The sequence below is a fragment of the Perca fluviatilis genome, chromosome 18 (assembly GCF_010015445.1).
Source record: "Perca fluviatilis chromosome 18, GENO_Pfluv_1.0, whole genome shotgun sequence".
Classification (NCBI taxonomy): Eukaryota; Metazoa; Chordata; class Actinopteri; order Perciformes; family Percidae; genus Perca; species Perca fluviatilis.
The window spans coordinates 34373931-34396923 of record NC_053129.1 but is presented as its reverse complement, the minus strand read 5'-3'; the positions used below and the strand labels follow the sequence as shown (position 1 = coordinate 34396923).

General features: G+C 42.8%; 1 protein-coding gene across 1 annotated transcript in view; it reads right to left on the bottom strand.

Moving 5' to 3' along the window:
* LOC120546451 (AT-rich interactive domain-containing protein 1B-like) overlaps positions 1 to 18424 on the bottom strand; it is a 75296-nt gene extending 56872 nt beyond the window's left edge. The window contains 5 exon segments of the mRNA XM_039781380.1: positions 282 to 526; positions 3832 to 3942; positions 5675 to 5814; positions 14218 to 14425; positions 17685 to 18424. Coding sequence (XP_039637314.1) covers positions 282 to 526; positions 3832 to 3942; positions 5675 to 5814; positions 14218 to 14425; positions 17685 to 18185 — 1205 coding nt within the window. The 5' untranslated portion in view covers positions 18186 to 18424.
* Positions 18425 to 22993: the final 4569 nt, after the last annotated feature.

The window sequence follows — 22993 nt, the reverse complement described above, 5'->3', positions numbered from 1 at the left end:
TATACTAAATCAAGTCTTAGGTGAGGCAGTGTTAAAGTCAGGACAGACCAGGTCTGATCCAGGACCAGAGAGCTGAGGAGCCCAACTGAGAGCCTGAGAACACACACACACACACACACACACACACACACGGAGCACACACACACACACACACACAGACACACAGACATTAATATCAGCCCATTAATACTTGGTGGTCTTCAGTCTCACAATTTACAAAACTTTTTAAAATAAAACAACAGCAGCTGAAGGTTGGACAGGAAATGACATCACGATCCTACCTGGTCGCTGGTGGCGGGACATGGAGTCCGGACGTGATTGGCTGCTGGAGCGGCGGGGAGGCGGCGAGGGCGGGCGAGCTGGCGGGGGAGGGGGGCTGGGGAGAAGCGAGGCGGGGGGTCCCCTGGGTGCGCCCTGGCGCTGAGCCTGCAGCCCTGAACTCACGGCGCTCGGTGCGTGGGCAAGTCATCGATGGAGCAGGATAAATCCTGGGAACACAGCGTCCAAGAGAGGCTGCAGCTGTTGTCTGTTCATTTACACATCTCATTGAGTTATAGTTGCATGACCGAGCCTTTGATTGGATGAACAGAGTTCTTCTGCAGCTTAATCTGTCAGAAGAAAAGAGACACCCTCACCCCACATCCCATTAGCTACGAGAGAGGCATGCACTTTCAGCTTGATGGGCTCCTGAGTGCGTGCCTATAGCCTACTCCTGGTTGCTTGGCAACAGTAAGCAGAAATTCTCGGTGCTACCTTCCAAGCGCGTCTTAAGAAGTTACTTTCAGGGGTTCGTTAAGGCACAAGGCGATGTTTTTGGTTTAAAAGTATTTATTTCTAAATAAGCCATAGTTTGTGGTACTTTGCAGAATACTGAAAGCAGGGAGGACTGAATTCACTTTATAACTCCTAAATGTTATTAGTATCACTAGGGCTGGGTAATATATATATATATATATATATTATATTGATATCGTGATATGAGACTAGATATCGTCTTAGATTTTGGAAATAAGTAATATAAGTAAATGGTTCAAGTGTTGTCTCTCCCTGGTTTTAAAGGCTGCATTACAGTAAAGTGATGTGTCATGTTCTGTGTTACCAGACTGTTCTAGCTGTTTTACCTTGACTTTATTACAGATTACATATCTTAAATCTCATTGTGAAGATATTTTGTTAAAGCACCAAGCATCGAGGTGTCAGGACAAGAACATCATCGATATCTGATTTTCTTCATATACAGCTGAGCCCTACATATCACATATTTTTCCCCATCTCGTGCAGCCCTAAGCATTACACCCAGGGGCGTCCTTCACTTCCTGTTGCACTTTTTCGGTCTACTCATTCCAAACACAATCAGCTGATGAGAAAGGATGAAGAAAAGGAAAAGATGTGAGACACCTACGAGAGATGGAGAGGAAAGAAAAGAAAGGCATGAAAGGGAGAAGAGGACAGTCAAATGAGAGAAGCACTGCGCTGAAATCTCCCATCTGCCCCTGGGCCTCGAGCCAAGCCAATCCTACAACGCAGCCCATCCTCCCTCCCTCCCTCTGCTAGTTGCCAACAGCTCAGCCAATCAGCTGCTGCGTGCAAGACACACAAACTTACATGCACACAGAGACACATAAACACAGACAGACAGACACACACATATCTGTGTGTGTTTTTTTTGTGTGTGTGTGTGTGTGTGGCGTTAGTGTGTGTGTGTGATATGTTATTATGTCTGTGTGTGTAGGTGTGTGTGTGTGTGTGTGTGTGTGTGTGTGTATGTATGTGTGTGTGTGTATTGTGTGTTTTTGTGTTTGTGTGTGTAGTGTGTGTAGCTGTGTGTGTACTTGTGTGTGTGTGTTATGTGTGTGTGTGTGTGTGTGTGTGTGTTTGTTGTTGTGTGTAGCTGTGTCTGTAGCTGTGTGTGTGTGTGTGTGTGTGTGTGTTTGCTGTGTGTGTGTGTGAGTGTGTGTGTGTGTGTGTGTGTGTGTGTGTGTGTGTGTGTGTTTGTGTGTTTATGTGTGTGTGTGTGCAGAATGTCTGTGCTGTGTGTTGTGTGTGTGTGTGTGTGTAGCTGTGTGTGTGTGTGTGTGTGTGTGTGTGTGTGTGTGTGTGTGTGTGTGTGTGTGTGTGTGTGTGTGTGTGTGTTTTCAAGCAAGCTGCTCAGTGTTAAACTTGAGAGGGTTGAAGTTTGTGTTGTGAGGTGAAAAGACCAGCCTGTCAGATCTTTACCCACTATTTGGGAGGTGATGGCCCGTGGATATGACACATGCCCTTTGGTGTAGCAGGAGATCTGGGTTTGATTCCCAATCCGCAATGTGTCTCTGAGCAAGGCACTTAACTGCATCAGCTAAATGATGAATACTAAACACAGAAATGAACAGAAGGAACTTATGAAAGAGTATGTTACTTGTGAGGCTTTTCGGTTGCAGCTGATTTCTGCAGATTTAAAAAATTTTAATTCTTTTTCAGCAAATGGTACCGTCTCCCCGTTAAGCCTGTCACCATAGCTGCATCATCACCACCGACTTCAAAAAGGAGGCTCGAGGAGAAAAAGATGAGGGAGGGGAGGGAGGGATAGATAGGAGGAGAGGAGGGAGGGCGAGAGAGAGAGGGAGAGAGTGACACAGGAGAAGAGAGACAGAGAGAGGGAGAGAGACACAGGAGAGAGGGAGAGAGGACGAGGGAGAGGAACAGAGAGAGAGAGAGAGAGAGGGAGAGAGAGGTGAGGAGAGAGACACGTCTCCGACAACACTAAAAGATCAAATGTTTCCCAGTATCACCCTGGCAGGAGTTTCTTAAAATATCTTTTTCCAGTGACCTGAAACAGTTCCAGGGTTTTTCCATACACTAGAAGTCTTAGTTGCAGCACCTGAGCGTTTTGGCAATCACTGTAAGCTAAATGAATGTGAAATGCAGAAAAAAAAGCACCAAAAACATTGAAAAAAATGATCAAACTAATGATTGATTCTGCTTGTAGTTGGTGTTTTTTAGTGAGTTTATCTTTAAGCTTTCTGAGTTATTTATATATTATCTGCTCTAGCTTTCCCAGCGTTCTAGACAAAGATATGGTGATAATATGAGTTCAAAATAAGTCAAATTGCATTTGGGGTTTTCTTGAAAAACCCTAAACCCCTCCAGCTAAATCCCGCCACAAACTGAGGGAAACACTGCTAGCCAAGCGCTGGCTGGTGTGTGACAGACAGCAGGGGGTGCATGATATATCTGCTCAATATCGTTATGCTTAATATCACTTTGCGAAATATTATTATATCGAAAGGGGCTGCAATATTTGGTTTTATATTGTGGGCTGTGTGGCTTAGTTGTGTTTGATTTAGAGCTTGAAATGCTTTAATGATCATCATTTCATTGGCCAGTTACCATATACATATCTTAGTATACAGGCTATTATGGAGTACCATGGCGTGTGCATATTCGACACAGTGACAGTGTAAAGTGAAGAAATAGATAGAGACAACTAAGCCGGAGCCGAATCACAAAAGCGAAAGAAAAGTCCTATTCTCTTTATTTATATATTTTATACTGTAACAACCAGTAGAACATGTCCTGTTCTGTAGACATGGTCCTTATTTATACATTTATTCATGTTGGACCAGTCCAATATGACCTTGTGTTGTAAGAAAACTTGTTTCATTTGTTTTATGAATCTATTTTTGATGTGTTTTCCCATAACTTTTGTAATTTTACATACGTTTAAAGATATTGAAATTAATACATTTACCATACAAACACATTTTGTCAATATCGTGCAACCCTAACAGCCAGACCTCAGAGAACAAGCTACTTGAATGCCTGTTTATTGTTTGGGGTTGTGTTGAGGCGTACCGGCAGGCTGGGCGGCCTCTCCTGTTGGCTCAGACTCATCTCCTCCGTGGTTGGGTTCCCAGGAGTCATAGCCAGCAGACTGGCAGCCCCATACGCCTCCTGAGGCACCTCCTGAATCAAAGGCGAACAAAGGCTTTACCCTCACTGGGACCATTCAACAAACCTGCCTCAATGTCCATTTAGTAGTGCGCTCTGGAGGCCGAGCTCTTTGTCACTTTTGCAGCTCACTTATACTCAGCGTAAGATACATATTTGGAGGGAGCCTTCTGTCTGTACTCTGCATTTTAGGTCCATGTTTGTGCATGTTTTCTGAACACTTCCGGAACAGACTTCCTTAGATAGATAGTAGAGATCAAGGGATGCACGAATCAGGACTGGGCTTCTGACTCTGCTGAATATTGGGCTTTTAGAGGGTTGGGTTTCTGCGAACCTTAGAATTTTCTGGCGAACCCGAGCCCTAAGTTTGCTTCGCTGGTCATCGTAGCTGACAAGCGCCGTTGATTAGGGGAAGGTGTTTACGTAGGTGGGGCGTTCAATGCAGTAGGCTGTGAGAAAGTGGACATGGATCTGGTGAGCAGTAGGCTGTGAAAGTGGACATGGATCTGGTGAGCAGTAGGCTGTGAGGGGAAGTGGACATGGATCTATGGTGAGCAGTAGGCTGTGAGAAAGTGGACATGGATCTGACGTGAGCAGTAGGCTGTGAGGGAAGTGGACATGGATCTGGTGAGCAGTAGGCTGTGAGGGAAGTGGACATGGATCTAGTTGAACGTAGGCTGTGAAGTGATGGATCTGGTGAGCAGTAGGCTGTGAGATAGTGGACATGGATCTGGTGAGCAGTAGGCTGTGAGGAAGTGGACATGGATCTGGTGAGCAGTAGGCTGTGAGAGAGTGGACTGGATCTGGTGAGCAGTAGGCTGGAGAAAGTGGACATGGACTGGTGAACAGTTGGCTGTGAGGAAGTGGACTGGATCTGGTGAGCGTAGGCTGTGAGGAAGTGGACATGGATCTGGTGAGCAGTAGGCTGTGAGGGAAGTGGACATGGATCTGGTGAGCAGTAGGCTGTGAGATAGTGGACATGGATCTGGTGAGCAGTAGGCTGTGAGGAAGTGGACATGGATCTGATGAGCAGAAAAAAGTTGTTGTTTGGTAGTACTTTCAATCAAAGAAGGCCATTCAAGTCCAGCTATGAGTTATATCTGTTCAATGCTGATTGGTCTGTTGGTGGGGGGGCCCTAAACTACTCACCACACAACATAGCCACTGTTACAACATCTGGTCTGAAACATCTGAAGAATCTGAGTTGTGCACAAAGGGAATCTCCAGACAGCAGCCAGAATGCAGCAACTTCAGGTACGGCAAAGGAAGGACAGTCTCGTTTTACTTCATTCATGTGTTTACTGGGTTCATGGACTGAGGATGGGAGGAGGAGTCAACACACCCCAAAAATCTGGATTCGGTGCATCCCTATTTAAATGTCTTTAGGCTGACTGAGTTTTCCTCTCCGCCAAAAACCTGCTTTTATTTCAGTCTGGTCTAGAAAAAACCTGGGAAAGAAGGCCGAAGATGGCCAAAAGATCAGAGAGTCTCTGAGCTGCAGTCTGATTGGGTTACAATCATCCAAGCGTGAACTGTTAAATACAGATCTGTCTCTCTAATAGTGGCTTTAGTTTGCCTCCGATTTCACATTTGGCTTGATATTTTAATAAGAAAACCTTCCTGCTATCTTGTCTTCTGGTTGATTTGTTGATTCATGCAAAGTCAAAGAACTTTCTCACAACCTTATTTCACATTCCTAGGCTTTTATTGTGAAACATTTCAGACAGTTATGTAGTTTCAGGCATACCTGTTGTGGCGGTGATGGCTGCATGTATGGCGGTGACTGCGGGAAGGCTGCTGCTGTATGGAGGGCTGAATGTCGCGAGGCTGGCCTGGCTGACAGTAACCACCCGCTCTGCTGCTGCTGGGCTGTACTGAGGAACCCATCTGAGGGGAACACGAGGGCACACACAACATCAGGAACATGTACAGTATAATCACACAAAATATAATACTTTGCTTATTGAACATTATGGAAAGGATCCCTACAGAGATAGACCTTTTAGTTAAAGAGTAAGATCCTTTTAGTTTAACATGAAACAGCCCTGAAATCACCATCACCAAATCAAGAAAATCGGCAGCCCATATCGGTCATCGGCTAAGGCTGATGGAAAAAAAAATAAAAAATAAAAAAATCCACATCGGTCGATCCCTACCAATCAGTCAGTTTGAATGAAACTCAGCCTGTAAAACTGGCTGAAGCTCCACCCGTCATGACTCAGCAGAGACAAACCAGGAACAAGGAAGTTATTTTGCCTCACTGAGACGACACACACTCTCTCTCTCTCTCTCTGACAGACGGACGATAAAGATTCACCTAAAGACTAAACCACCACTTTCTCTGAGAGGGACAGCTACAGGAGGGAGTACTGCAGGAGTACTGGGAGCACTACCACTTCAACCAGCTGCTGAATCCACAGACTGAACGAGAGATTTTATAGAAACAAAGAGCTCAAAGTGAACGTAAGTTTTTCGGGGAACAGGGGGTGGCTGAGCTGTCTGTGTTTTCTGCTTCACTCAGACACTAACTGGCTTCCAGATTAGAGGAAGTTTCTGCTTCTGAGCCTCAACTTTCAAAGACATACAGTATCTCACAAAGTGGAGTTCACCCCTCACATTTTAGTAAATATTTCATTATATCTTTTAATGGGACAACACTGAAGCAATTACACTTTGCTACAATGAAGTGTACAGCTTGTATAACAGTGTAAATGTGCCGTCCCTCAAAATAACTCAACACACAGCCATTAATGTCTAAACCACTGGCCAATCTCTCGGTATGGTGAAGGGTATGTGATGATGTGGGGAGGTCAAAGGAACTTTATCAGGATGCATAGGTATCCTGGATCCATCGAAATAACTGGCCTTTAAAAATAAAGTCTGCCTGCCTCTATGGGAATTTAACATAGGGGTGTACTCACTTTAGCTGCCAGTGGTTTAGACATTAATGGCTGTGTGTTGAGTTATTTTGAGGGGACAGCACATTTTACACTGTTATACAAGCTGGACACTTAATATTTACATTGTAGCAAAGTGTCATTTCTTCAGTGTTGTCCCACGTGCTGATATAATGAAATATTTACTAAAATGTGAGGGTGTACTCCTTTGGTTGAAGATACTATGTCTATGACTCAAACCAAGAGGCGGTTTAGAACCAAGACACCCCAACTGAGAGTAGTTTCCAATATCTGTGTCACGTTGGGCTTTTTCATTTCACCTTACTTTACCCTTACCGCTCTTACTGGGTGAGCTAGAGGCGCCCGACGTCCATGTCCGATGGGTTTGTCCACACCTCTTTAGGAGACTAGCAGCAGGTCCTGAATGTGTTGATTCCAGCGGGAGAAGCGAACGTGAACACCGATTACGAGCGATTCTTTCGCCCGTAGTCACCAAAGTAAATACTGGAGCCATTATTCAACAATAGGGGTGGTACGGTTCACAGAACCCACGGTTCGGTTCATATCACGGTTTTCGGTTCTTGTTATTTTTTCTTTTAATCTTTAACACTCCAGAAATATACTTCAGCATATTACATATAGCTAAAATTAGCATTTTGAATGCATGTTGCACAATGCTTGCACACAGCAGCAGTTCTATTTATGGTTTTATTTCCTCGGTCATCATAGGTAACATGAAAACCAAAATGTAAATATATACTATAAACGGCGCTGGTGCATCCTCCAACTCCAGGCAGCTTTCCTTATCTCTCCCACTTGACATTTCTTCACGTGAACTGACCTGCAGCTGCAGCGCGCCCACTTGAGGTGTACCTCTCAAAATCTGGCGAAATCTGTTAAACTGACCTGTCGATCTGAAATGAAGACAGATTCAGCAACTGCCGCACCCTAGTTCTCTCTTCAAATGTTTTCAGAAACCGTTTCGGTGAACTATTTTAGTACAATATGAGATCAGTTCTGAGCGAGGCGCCATTAGAGTCTGTCTTGAAGTTGGAGAACGCCAACCCGCGTGACGCGTTAGTCCAATCAGCTGCGGTGGGTTGAGGTGCGTCACTCTCATCCGCTCGTCATTTCGGTAAGTGTTTTAACATACAGTACAGGCCAAAGTTTGGACACACCTTCTCATTCAATCGCGTTTCCTTTTTATTTTTCATGACTATTTACATTGTAGATTCTCACTGAAGAGCATCAAAACTATGAATGAACACATATGGAATTATGTACTTAACAAAAAGTGTGAAATAACTGAAAACATGTAGATCTTATATTTTAGATTTCTCAAAGTAGCCACCCTTTGCTTTTTTATTAATAGGGAAAAACTTCCACTAATGAACCCTGACAAAGCACCTCCTGTGAAGGTAAAACCATTTCAGGTGACTACCTCATGAAGCTCATTGAGAGAACACCAAGGGTTTTGCAGAGTTATCAAAAAAGCAAAGGGTGGCTACTTTGAAAGATCTAAAATATAAGACATGTTTCACTTATTTCACACTTTTGTTAAGTACATAATTCCATATGTATTCATTCATAGTTCTGATACCTTCATTACAATGTAATCGTAATAAAACACGTTGAATGAGAAGGTGTTTAAACTCTCCTATAGTGTCAAAGTGGCCACTCTGACAGTGCGCGTAGTTAGTGCACATTAACTGTGTACTGACAGACTCGAACTGAGACAAGCCAAATCAGCGGCTCAGATGTTTTTTCATGAACTGAACCACCTCTATTCAACAAGCCACATATCTCAGAACATTGTGACACTAACATGTTATATTTCAGACGGACAAATCTGAAGAAAAGTAACTTTGTTTGAGGCGTTTCTGTCTCAGGACGGTAGGAAAACCTTTTTGTACACCTCTTCTGTCGGGCAGGTGCGTAGGATATGATCAAAAGTAGCAGATCAAAATTTTTTGAGAAAATCCCGCACACTGCCAATTCGCGAAGCAATAATTTATTTAGAAGGAAAATACAACATTTCGGTCTCAGACCTTCATCAGGTAATCGAGAAGGACCGAAAATCTGGCAACACAGAGATGCTAACATCAGCTAATGTTGGTGAACAAAATTAATCTCTGTGATGCTTAATATGTCTTTTAGCTGTGTAGATATTTAACATTAGCAAAGAACATGTTAATTCATTATTACGTGTTGTTCACTACACTTTCAAGCGAGAACCCTAAAAGGTACTTTGGGTAATGCAGGGTCTTTGAGTTGATCTTTTAAAATTGTTGGTCTGGGGGTACTACGGTATTTCAATGGGGTTTATTATTGAAAAAGTTTGAGAACCACTGCTCTACACAGACAAAGTTTTTCCTTATATTATCTTCTTTCCCCTCACTCAGAGACTAAATGGCTTCCAGATTAGAGGAAGATCTCTGCTGTCCTGTCTGCCATGAAGTCTTTAAAGATCCTAATAGTTCTGTCGTTGCAGCCACAGCTTCTGTAAAGACTGTCTGCGGAGCTGGTGGACAGAGAGAAATCAGTCAAGGAGTGTCCAGTTTGTAAGAGAGAAGATCTTCAAAGTCAGAACCAGCTTGTAACCTGGTGTTGAAGAACCTGTGTGAGGCCTTTTACAGGAGAGAGATCAGAGAGTTTCAGAGGCTCTCTGCAGTCTGCACTCTGAAAACTCAAACTCTTCTGTCTGGACAATCAGCAGCCGGTGTGTGTCATCTGTCTGCATTCAGAAGAACACTCCAACCACATAATCAGACCCATCGATGAAGCTGCACGACAACACAGGAAGGAACTCCAGGAAACTCTGGAGCCCTTAAAGGAAGTTAAAGGTTTTTGAAGAAGTTAAAGAGAAGTGTGATGAAACGCAAAACACATAAAGGTCCAGGCTCTCGCGCCACAGAGGCGCCAGATTAAGGATCAGTTTAAGAAACTTCACCAGTTTCTAGAAGAGAGGAAGGGAGGCCAGGATGGCTGCACTGAGGGAGGAAGAGGAGCAGAAGGAGTCAGAGGATGAAGGGAAGATGGAGGATCTGAGCAGAGAGATAGCAGCTCTTTCAGACACAGTCAGAGCCACAGAGGAGCAGCTGAGAGCTGAAGACGTCTCATTCCTGATCAACTACAAGGCTGCAGTGGAAAGAGAGTCCAGCAGGAGCCCCCTGCTGGAGGATCCCAGCTGCTCTCAGGAGCTCTGATAGGCGAGGCCAAACACCTGGAGCAACCTGAGCTTCAACATCTGGGAACAAGATGAAGGGCGTGGTCTCCTACTACGCCTCTGATTCTGGACCCAAACACTGCTTGTGCAGGACTCATCCTGTCTGAAGATATGACCAGTGTGAGACAAGGAGAGGAACAGCAGCTTCCTGATAATCCAGAGAGGATGGATGAAAGTTTCTACTACTCTGTCCTGGGCTCTGAGGGCTTTAACTCAGGGACTCACAGCTGGGATGTGAGGTTGGAGACAGTGCATACTGTTCACTGGGTGTGATAGCAGAGTCTGTCAGAGGAAGGGAGACATACAGTCTGGATCATGGAGACTGTGCTACCGATATGGTGAATACTCAGCGAGTCACCATCAGATCCAGACTACCGATCTCCCATTTAAGAGCAGCTCAGAGGATCAGAGTGACTCTGGACTGGAACAGAAAAGCTGTGGTTCTCTGATCCTGATACTAACACACACATACACACCTTCACACACACTTTCACTGAGAGGATGTTTCCATACTTTGACACTTGTGATGAACTCATAATTTCACCAGTGAAGGTCTGTGTGACTGTAAACGAAATAGATGATGATGATGAACATCTATCAGTGTATTTCAAGATGTGATGAAGTCTTTAAGGAACATGTCACTATGTTGTTTGATGAGGGCGTTGATCTAAGAGGGTGAATTAGTGAAGGCGTGATCCGGGCCAGCCCCAATATGTTAGGACCGCCTACAACAAACAAAGACAATGGGGTGTGGAATCATCAATTAGTTCAGATTAGGGGTTTCAAAGATTCTCCAAATTTCAATCGATTCAATTTAAACTTCTTTTTTTTAACAGGGAGGGCAATGCCACAATACCGCCACTAGATGGCAGAATGGTACTTTACAACAACAGTTTGAGTTTCTCAAAATTGACAAAGTGCAATTGAATGCACCATTAGTCTAGCAGGTGCACACCTAACCTTGAATCAAAAATGTTAACATAGTACAAACTAACAGAAATCAATAGCGTGTGTTGAATGTTTTCTATCATTTCAAAGTTTATTGTTCTAAAAATTTACTGATTTGGTTTATAAAGACACAAAGCACTGAAAATAAGCACCAGCAGAGGCGACAGATGGGTGGGACCTCCGTGTTAAACTTTTTTTTTATATATATATATATATATATATATCTCAAATTGGTTTTCAATTTTTGCGTTTCTGACTGAGAAAGACAAAAAGGAGACGAGACAGACAGACAGAGAGGTAACATTGCTGTCAATGGAAGCCGGGATGAAGGGATGAAGTGAGGGGAGAAGGAGAGAGAAGTCAGATCAATTAATATGCATGGGACTCAGTGTGCAGAATTGCTGTCCACTCCATTCCACTCTCCACTCCATTCCATTCTTAATTCTCCATTGCTTTCCATTCCATCTCAATGCCTTCCCTATCCACCAATATCTCTTCCTCCTTTATTCTTCTTTTCATTATTCATTAAACTACTTCCATTCCATTATGTCCTGTCCATTATTTTTTTGTATATTCCTCCTCCTATTCCTATATCCATTCTATATTTCTACTTCTTCCTACTATTCTCTCACTGTTTCTTCTTCCTATGTCCTCCATGGCTGTCCATATTTCCTCCATCCATTTATCTCTCTCATATTTATGTTATATATGTCTCTTATCCACTAAACTATCTATTTTCTGTCACTTCACTCATTCCTCCATTAGTGTTAATTTATCCTACAGTCTACCATTCATCTAAGTATCTCCACTATATTCAAAATATACTCTCCACTTCTTGTTTATCCTATTCATGTTATGCTCTTCCTTTCCCGTTCACCATCCAATCTTTCTCTTCACTACTATCCACTTCTCCATTTATCCATCCATCTCTCCATTTCCTTATTCTCCCATTTTCCTACATCTATTCCATGTCATATCCTCCACCTCCAGTCTTTCTGTGTTTTTTCTCGTCTCTCGTGTATTTTTTTTCTATTTATATGTATTTTCCTCACTTGTCTATGTGTCCCACAATCTAATTCCTTTCTACCTCATTATTAAATTGTCCTCTTGATTTTTTCCATCTTCCATTCCATTCTCATTCTTTCTTTCGTGTTTTGTTCATTTCCAGTATTGATTCTTTTTTTTTTTCTCATTGTGTGCTTTCGGTGTTTGTGTGTGTTGTCTCTGTCTGTATGCCATTTTCCTTGTCATTATATTTCAAATTATCGTAGTGTCTCCCTCACTTTTGATTTCTCTCTTCCTTCTCGTTTCGTGCTTATCAATTTTCTCATCTTCCCTCCCTCCACTCTTGCGGCTTGTGTCTATGCTCCTAGGTGCTCTTCCCTCCTTTCCTTCTTCCTCTCACACTCTCCTTCCCCCTTCCATCTCCTGTTCCACCTCCCGTGTGTCTAGTTTTGTGATCTTCGGTCCTCTTTCTCCCTGCATCTCTCCCTATTTATGTGTCTCCATTATGTGAATCCTGCTCCTCCACATGATTTTTATAGTGTGTGTGTGTTGTTTCGTGGGAAGGATGGTCGATGACTGCTCGTGATCCTTCAAAATAAGCTTGTGTGTGTCTCTATCTCCTCTGTCTCTCTCTTATATATATATATAATTACTATAAATAGACTATGTGTGTGTATATCATATATATATTATACAATATTTAATTTTTGTTTTTTTTTTTTTCTTCTTTGTTTTTTTTTTTCATCCATTATGTTTTCTTTGTTTTTACTTCATATATATACTGTATATACATATATATATGTGATGTATGTACATGTATATATGTATATGTATGCATATGATACATATGATGATAATGCATATGATGTGTAGTATGTAGCAGATATGTATATGCATATATGTAATAATAATATGTATGTATGTAATAATACATATATATGCATATGTGTATAGATTTGCATGAATATGTGCAGAATGTATATGCATGTATGATATGTGTGTGTATGTATATGCATGTGTTGTATGTGTGTATGTGTATAATATGTATATGTGTACATGTATGTATGTGTATGTATGTAATATGTATATGTATGTGTAGTATGTATGTATATGACATTAATAATAAACTTATTTATGTGTTTTGACACACATGTATGTATGTGTATGCACTCATATATGTATATGTGTGTGTTATGTATAATGTATGTATGTGTGTATGTAATATGTGTATATATATAATATTGTTTAATGTATGTATGAGTACTATGTATATGTATACTTTATGTGTGTTGTATGTATGTATGTGTGTGTATGTGTATATGTATGTAATATGTATGTGTATTATGTATATATATATTATACTAATGTATATACATGTATGTTTACTTTTTATTTTTGCATATTCTATTATTGTATGCATTTCATATCATATTACTTGTTAATCACCCCTACCCACCCCCCTATATATACTACTCTTCTCTACATATATATATATACTCTCTCTTTCTCATATATATATACATATATATATATATATATATATATATATATATATACATATATATACATACATATATACATACATATATACATATATACATACATATATACATATATATATACATACACATATATATATATGTCAAGTCTTTACCTCTGGAGCAACTAGGGGTTAAGTGCCTTGCTCAGGGACACATTGGTTGATGTATCGCAGTGGGAATCGAACCCGGATCTCCCACACCAAAGGCACGTGTCATATCCACTGCTCCATCACCACACAATCAAACTTCTTAGTGGGAAAGATCGTCGCCCGAGCGTTCTTACTTCTCTTCCTCATCAAAGTCACTTTAATATACTAATTAGACATCTAAACGTCCACGTACATATAGGAGAATTCATCCGTAGATCGTTAGATATACACAGTTGTGTGTGTGTGTGTGTGTGTGTGTGTGTGTGTGTGTGTGTGTGTGTGTGTGTGTGTGTGTGTGTGTGTGTGTGTGTGTGTGTGTGTGCGTGTGTGTGTGTGTATCTGTGTGTGTGTGTCGGTCGGAGCTCCGCTCTGTGTCAGTATGCAGAGAGGACAGATAAGCTTGCGCTTACACGCTAAGACGCTTTTGGAACCGAAATTTGGCACCGAAAGATAAAGAATTTTTCGATACTCGTAGGATTGGAATATTTTTTTTCGATACCATAAAAGTATCGACTGTTCGGTACCCAGCCCTACCCCTACCTGCTGCTGAGGGTACTGCATCCCTCCCATCCCCATCTGCCCCCTGCTGGGCATCCCCATCGGGTATCTGTGGGGGGAGGGAGCGCCGTAGGGCTGGCCGGAGTAGGGCGCCCCCTGCTGCTGGGCGTACGGGTGGCTGCTCATGCCGTAGAGCTGCGAGCGCTTCATCCCCATCGGGTCCATCGCCGCCGCCTGGAGGAGACACGTGATGTGATTGGTGGATGAGGGATTTGGTTGTTGATTCATTTCCAACTTTCTAGATTTATTTATTTTTCACTTACACAAAAGATACAAAAACGTTCATTTATTGGTTAGCTGAAATGTGATTTTACTGAAAGTTTTTTGAGAAATTTAAAAAGGTAAAGTCAGCTCTTTATGACCGGTCAATTTGATGATTATTTCATATTTCAGCACCGTTTTTTGTGACGCACACACGCAGCTAAACACACACACACACACACACACACACACACACACACACACACACACACACACACACACACACACACACACAGCTACACACAGCAGCTACACACACACACACAAAGCTACACAACGCACTACACACACGCAGCTACACACGCAGCTACACACACACACACACACACAGCTACACACACGCAGCTACACACGCAGCTACACACACACACACAGCTACACACACGCAGCTACACAGCAGCTACACACACACACACATGCAGCCACACACACACACACACACGCAGCCACACACACACACACACATACACACGCAGCTACACACAACACACACACGCAGCTACACACCACGCACACACACACACAGCTACACACAACGCGCTACACACACACACACACACACACGCTACACGCGCAGCTACACACACACACGGCTACACACACAGCAGCTACACACACACGCAGCTACACACACACACACAGCTACACACACACACACACAGCTACACACACACACACACAGCTACACACACACGCAACTACACGCGACACACGCTACGCTACGCAGCTACACACACACACACACAGCTACACACACACGCAGCTACAACGCTACGCGGCTACCGCACTGCAGCTACACACACACACACACAGCTACACACACACGCTACACACACGCAGCTACACGCACGCAGCTACTACGCAACACACGGCTACACACACACACACACACAGCTACACGCGCGCACGCGCACACACACGCGGCTACAACGCCGAGCTACACGCGCAGCGGCTACACACACACACACACACACCCCAGTGTGAGTGTGGCTGCTCCCAGCCTGTGATGGGGCCCTGAGCTGGCAGGAAGCCCGTTCTTACGGCCCCTGACCTTCACACATGCAGATTAGCCACGTGGCCGCCACCAGCAGGACAACACCGGAGCCTGACCCACCACGCTGCTCCAGCTGCTGCAGCTGCTCCAGCTGCTCCAGCTGCTGCAGCTGCTCCAGCTGCTCCAGCTGCTCCAGCTGCTCCAGCTGCTGCAGCGCTCACCGCAACAGGCAGTGAGAAAGTTTTTACCCCCCTCCCCCCCAAATCTGTACAGGACTTATTATCCCAAATGTTCCCAACAATGTTCCAACCAGAGAAAAGATGAATCGATTAGTTATCAACTATTAAAAGGAATAACTATTTTGATTATCAGTTGGAGTAATTTTTATTTTTTTTTACTTGTGTGATGTCAGCTTGTTAAATGTGAATTTTTTCCACACACATATACACACACAGAGATAGACTCAGAGAGAGAGAGAGAGAGAGAGACACACACACACAGAGATAGACTCAGAGAGAGAGAGAGAGAGAGACACACACACACAGAGATAGACACAGAGAGAGAGAGAGAGAGACACACACACACACAGAGATAGACTCAGAGAGAGAGAGAGAGAGAGAGACACACACACACACACACACAGAGATAGACTCAGAGAGAGAGAGAGAGAGACACACACACACACACAGAGATAGACTCAAGAGAGAGAGAGAGAGAGAGACACACACACACACAGAGATAGACTCAGAGAAGAGAGAGAACACACACACACACAGAGATAGACTCAGAGAGAGAGAAAGACACACACACACACACAGAGATAGACTCGAGAGAGAAAAAGAGAGAGAGAGAGAGACACACACACACACACACAGATAGACACAGAGAGAGAGAGAGAGAGAGAGAGACACACACACACACACACAGATAGACACAGAGAGAGAGAGAGAGAGAGAGAGAGAGAGAGAGAGAGAGAGAGACAAAAAAAAAGAGAGAAAAACACACACACACACACACACAGAGACAGCGAGAGAGACACACACACACACACACAGATAGAGAGAGACACAGAGAGAGACACACACACACACACACACACACACACACACACAGATAGAGAGAGACACAGAGAGAGAGACACACACACACACACACACACACACACACACACACACAGAGACACACACAGAGACAGAGAGAGACAGAGAGAGAGACACACACACACACACACACACACAGATAGAGAGAGAGACAGACAGACAGACAGACAGACACATTTCTGTGGTAATCTGTGTTGTGTTGCTGTTGTACTGATACAACAGAATTCCCCCACTGGGGATCACTAAAGGTGCATCTTCTCTTAGGTTATACAGCTTTGTTACACTTTGTTCTAGTAGAGCTTTTACTAATTATAATAATATTATATATCTTTATTTCACACTCATAAGTAGGTCAATAGCAGAAAATACAAAATTGTAAATTTTACACTTGTTTTGGCAGTAAAAACGTCTGTTTCCCATCATAATAAAAGCCCCTGTGAATTGAATTAATTAGCATATGTGAAGCGATTAGCTTGCTGTCAGAGTTGAATAGAGCTGTCAAAAACAACAACATGCGGCCACAGCTGATTGTGAACTCCTGTCACCAGATCTCTGTTCTAAAACCAACGATTATACATACAAACAGATGAATGTAATGTATAAAAAGAGCTTAAAATATGCGTGCTTCCTTGACAATAACATACAGCCTTTTCAAGGCCTGTGCGGCTCGGTTAGCATCAGCTAAAAATGGGTTGTGGCTAGAAGGGATACCGCTACGGCCGGAAGTTACGCGAAATTAAATAAAATCTAGCAAAATGTAGGCTAATATAATAATATAAATGTAATACTTTCACCCAGGAAACGCGTATTCGTTCCTCATGAGTGTTTTAAATTGAAACCACGATCTTATTTTCTTAATTTAGTCGTTTTGGTGCCTACACTTAACTGTATCCCTTCTAGCCTCAACCGCTAAAATGCTACGGTTAGCTTAGCCTAGCATGCTAAGATTCTACGGCTAGCTTAGCCTAGCATGCTAAAAAAAACGGAGTCACCTTGGACGGCAGATAATTAAGTCAAACGAGTTAATTATCAGCGAACAACAATGAACAATAGTTTAACAAATAAAGTGTATTTTCACCTGAGGTCTTCCGCCGCCCTGGCCGTTGTTTCCCGGGCTCATGGCCGGGTGACTTCTTTGTTGTGCCCCCCAGCCGTGAGTAGCCGAGCCGTACTGGATGTCTTTAGCTAACGCTAGCTGCTGTTGTTGTGAAGAATTAACGTTATAATCGGGATATCCACTTCCATAACCTCGCATCATCGGGCTGGGAGACGTCAATAACTGGTTTAAAGTCGGCGTGGCTCCGGAGGGGTGCTGGTGCTGTTGCTGCGGACACTGTTGCCCGGGGAACCGCTGCTGAAACCCTCCGATTCCAGCCGGGGAGCTGGTAGCGATCATAGCCGCTTTAGTGCCCGGGCCCATCGGGTTATTCCCCCGGCGCGAGGGACTCATTATTCCCGCGTATCCACCATTCCCATAGCCGGGTCTGTAGTTCGGGTAGTGGTTATTAAACGGACTGTTGTTGTTGGTGGTGTTGTTGTTGTTGTTGAAGCCTTCGTGGGAGTTGTGTACCTGATCCATTGTGATGTGTGCAGTCAGATTGCGCCGCTGTGCTGTTATATTACCCCAGCCCCCTGCGCTTTGTTGTCCGCCATGTTGATCGAAGCAAGGCCCTCCTTAGTACATTCCCATAATAATGATTTTAAACTCGGAGCGGCTCCTCTTGGAGGAGGCTTGTTGGTGGTGGTGGTGGTGGCTGGTCTCAGGCTGGCATCAGCCCCTTCAGGAACAGCGCTCAGCCTTTCAGACACTTTTTTTTATTCCAGTGGCCACTCGCGGTATCGCAAGGAAATTCTTCCCCCTTCTGGCCCAGAAAGCATTTTCTCCATTGGCCACCATCAGGGGCGATTCTACGATCAGACCTTTAGGGGGGACTCAGCCCCTAATAGAAGTTATTTTGAGTTTAGAAAAATCTGCATCGACTTGAGAGCAAACTAACATCACCATCACCAAACTCCACCAGACTCCATGTAAATAATCAGGGCTTTTATCGTCGTAAAACACACGTCATTCAAAGTGGACAGAAACTAAATAAAACTATCAAAAAGCCGTCTTGGTTCATCTTTCCACTGTTCCAACAATCACCACTCTGGTTTGGTTGAAATAAACCCTTAATTCACCCATTTACATGTGGAGATATGCTGGCTCTATACACACTAAAAGTCCTGATTATTTACATGGAGTCTGGTGGAGATATGCTGGCTCTATACACGCTAAAAGTCCTGATTATTTACATGGAGTCTGGTGGAGATATGCTGTCTCTATACACGCTAAAAGTCCTGATTATTTACATGGAGTCTGGTGGAGATATGCTGGCTCTATACACGCTAAAAAGTCCTGATTATTTACATGGAGTCTGGTGGAGATATGCTGGCTCTATACACGCTAAAAAGTCCTGATTATTTAAATGGAGTCTGGTGGAGATATGCTGGCTCTATACACGCTAAAAAGTCCTGATTATTTAAATGGAGTCTGGTGGAGATATGCTGGCTCTATACACGCTAAAAGTCCTGATTATTTACATGGAGTCTGGTGGGGTTTGGTGATGGTGATTTCGGGGCTGTTTCATGTTAAACTAAAAGGATCTTACTCTTTAACTAAAAGGTCTATCTCTGTAGGGATCCATCCCATAATGTTTCATAAGAAACAGGGGCGATTAGGATCAGACCTTTAGGAGGGCTCAGCCCCTAATGAGAATGTGACACAGTGCCTTGCAAAAGTGTTAACGTTTTTTGACACTATGAGGGAACTTAACCTGACACTTTATGTATAATAACACAAACGCACGCACGCACACACACACACACACACACACAGACACGCACGCACGCACACACACACACACACACACACACACACACACACACACACACACACATACTGTTAACACACACACACACACACACAGTCAAACTTTACAACCGTCTCCTGCTCTCCCTTTGACAGATCAGATAGAGACTCAGCCAAAAGGCGGGAGTTTGGCACAACCTCCTCTGATTGGCCAACACTATGTTTCTGTTGACCCTTTTCTTGACAGGGTTACAGGTGCGTAGCATCGGAGACAGAGACATGGGATATTACACCTGTTTCAAGCCCTTTCAACCTGTAATTGTTGGTCCTCTGTCACTAAACAACGCTGACACACCAACCTGATAATCAGCCATCGGACAGTCTGGCGAGGTCGGTGACTCGAGTCTGTTCGGTGTGTTCCGTGCCGTCGTCAGTCAGAGGAGCCATCGGCTTTAATTTGGGCCAATTTGACTTTTATTGAAAATGTGCAAAACAGATATGGCAACGCACGCAAGGCAGTAAGCATAACCTGTACAATTAATGAGTCTGTTACCTTATTTGACAGAAATCTAAGCAGTTACCTGTTATTTCTGGATGTAAGGTTTTCTAATATGCTATAATGTGGGAGTTAAAGGCAAAAACACATTATAGCGCCACCCAGTGGTCTACATGTGTAGTTTTTGGTAGGTAAGGTCCATGACACATTGTACATCTACACTGTAAATTTAAAGTTGCTCACAGTAGTGCAAGTGGTGAATCCAAATGTGGGTCCCATAGGCCATGCCCACTTTGACCAATTAGTACCCCACTGTAGGGGTTGGCCTCAGGAGTGGCCCTAAATGGTACCCTCCAAATTTGGTAAAAATCAGATGAGTCATTATGATGAGATATAAATTTTTGCACTTGCAGCGCCCCCTAGTGACCAATTTTCGTAAAATGTGTGGGGGAACCCCAAGAGGGTCATGGCAAACAATAATCTAAAGTTTTGTGTTGATAGCATTAATTCTGGTCTAGATATGGCAAAGTTGGTGTTATTATAGTTAGCTACACAAATTTTTTGTGCGTAATTTGCGCAATTTTTATCGTATATAAATTCTTTTGATAACTTTTTGTCAGGTCGGTCTGGAGATGCTAGGTATCAAGATTAGTGCAGATTGGTTGCACTGTCTAGGACAGTGGTTTTCAACCTTTTGTGAGCCACGGCACAGTTTTTACATAAAAAAATCCCGCGGCACACCACCAACCAAAAATGACACATTTTAGCCTAATAATCAGAATCTGCATTTTTCTTCTTTTTTAATGTATCCATCGCTTTTGCAGGCTTACATCGATGATCTCGGCCCTACTGCTTACATCCTGGCACTGCGGGATGTGTGCGAAAGGTGGCAGCAGGGCTCCAGACTAACTTTTTTCATTAGGAGCACAGTGGCCCCCAACTGAAAATTTTAGGGGCACAACTAAAAGGTGCTGTAGAAATAAAGTTGCCTTGCCTTACAACCTCAGCCTATCAGTCAGCCTCCAGGGCACAGAAACCACGGCTGTGCCTGCTCGGCTCCGAGGAAGTGTAAAGTTAACAGCACCGCGACCGCTTTCGGCTCGCCATTAATATATCACAGCAAACGCTGTCTGCTCGAAGTTATGAAAAACTGTAACCACACTTAAAACCACTTCATCGGCATTTCCGTGACTCACTGTGACTTCCACAAAACTGCAGAGCCGACGTAGTTTGCATCGTCTGCAGCTCTGCGTGTGAGCTCTGCTCTCTGTCTCTGTGTTTCAGAGAGGACAGATAAGCTTGCGCTTACGCGCTCTCAGGTACCGAAATGTCAACGTTTAACGTGTAAAAAACGGGGGCAAATTTACTGGTCGCACATGTGCGACTGGATGTTAAATTTTGGTTGCAACGGTTCCAAAACAATAGAATTACTGCCCTGCTGGCAGCAATTCTATTGTCTTAAATCAACAAGGTCATTATTGCGCTATATACTGCCACCTACTGACACAGAATAGTATTTAATTTATCTGGCAGTCATCATATTGAGGCACAAATGCACAACAATGGTAAATTATTTTACTAGTGTGCCGTGGCACAGTGGTTGAAAATCACTGGTCTAGGAGATCGGAAAAGTAGGTTTTTGATAAATCACGATTTTTCATGCATTAAAGTCTAGGCAGAAATGGGTGTGGCCTAAATATATAGAATGTATATAAATAAGAGAGTCGGCATACAGCCGGACTCTGGAGATAAACTAATAGTCAAACTTCATTTATATTAAACTTATCTAAATTTTGAATAAAATTCAATAAAAGTAGTTTAAAAGTTATATAAAACTATTGATTAACCCTCCTGTTTTTGACCGATCTTGACCCATGTTCAAAAAGTTTCTATATCAGATATTTGGGTTTCTTTCAACCAAATTGTCAAAAAGAAAATAATAATGTGGATGGTTCCCTACAACGCTCTGCACAAGATAAATAAATGATCAGTTCAATACTTTCATTGAATTTTAGTGTTTTATTTAATTTATAGCATTTCAAATTCTTTTTATAAAACAACAATGAAAAAAGTGACAAAAATGTAAAAAAACAAAACAAAGAAATGTCCCAAAAAAATGACAAAAACATTGGATAAAGTGACCAAATCTTTGGGAAAAGCTTCTTTTGCTTTTGAAGTTGCATAGTAGACGGGAACACAAGAGTTACTCAGTTTGTCATTGTTTATGATTTGACATTTTTTCTGACACTTTAGAGACCAAACAATCAACTAACAATCCACACATTATAATCAAGAATGAAAAAAAAACGCCATTTTGTGTCCCAGATATTTAGCATTGTGGTCATTTTGATAGAACATATAAAAATATAAAAAATATGTTAACACACAAGCTGCCGTAGGCTACATCAGCACATCATCATCAGAGGTTATAAAAACAAAAGCATCACCAGTTCAGTTTAAATTTTTCTGACCTTCCACCAAATTCCAGACAGTGAAATCCTGCTGCTTCCTGCTACGTCCATCCATGCTCTGCTGGGCCACGCTACATCCTGTAACGCCCTGCAGCGCCCTGATATGACATGAACTACTACGACTACCATTTGAAGTCACTGTTCCATTATTAATTTGACTATTATCACCACTGTTCATCATACCCCCAACCGGCCCGTTAGACACCGCCTACCAAGAGCCTGGGTCTGTCTGAGGTTTCTTCCCAAGAGGGAGTTTTTCCTCGCCACTGTCGCACTGCTTGCTCTTGAGGGAATTACTGGAATTGTTGGGGCTTTGTAAATTATAGAGTGTGGTCTAGACCTACTCTATCTGTAAAGTGTCTCGAGATAACTTTTGTTATGATTTGATACTATAAATAAAATTGAATTGAAATTGAAACCTGTCACAAACTTTTTTCAGGTTTCATATACTTCCGTTTGTTACAAGCAAATATTTATCTTCAGTAACTTTATACATGCAAATTAACTCCCACTGCTATGTAAAAATATGTGAAAATTAACTGCAATACTCCATTGTTCCACAGGGTGGAACT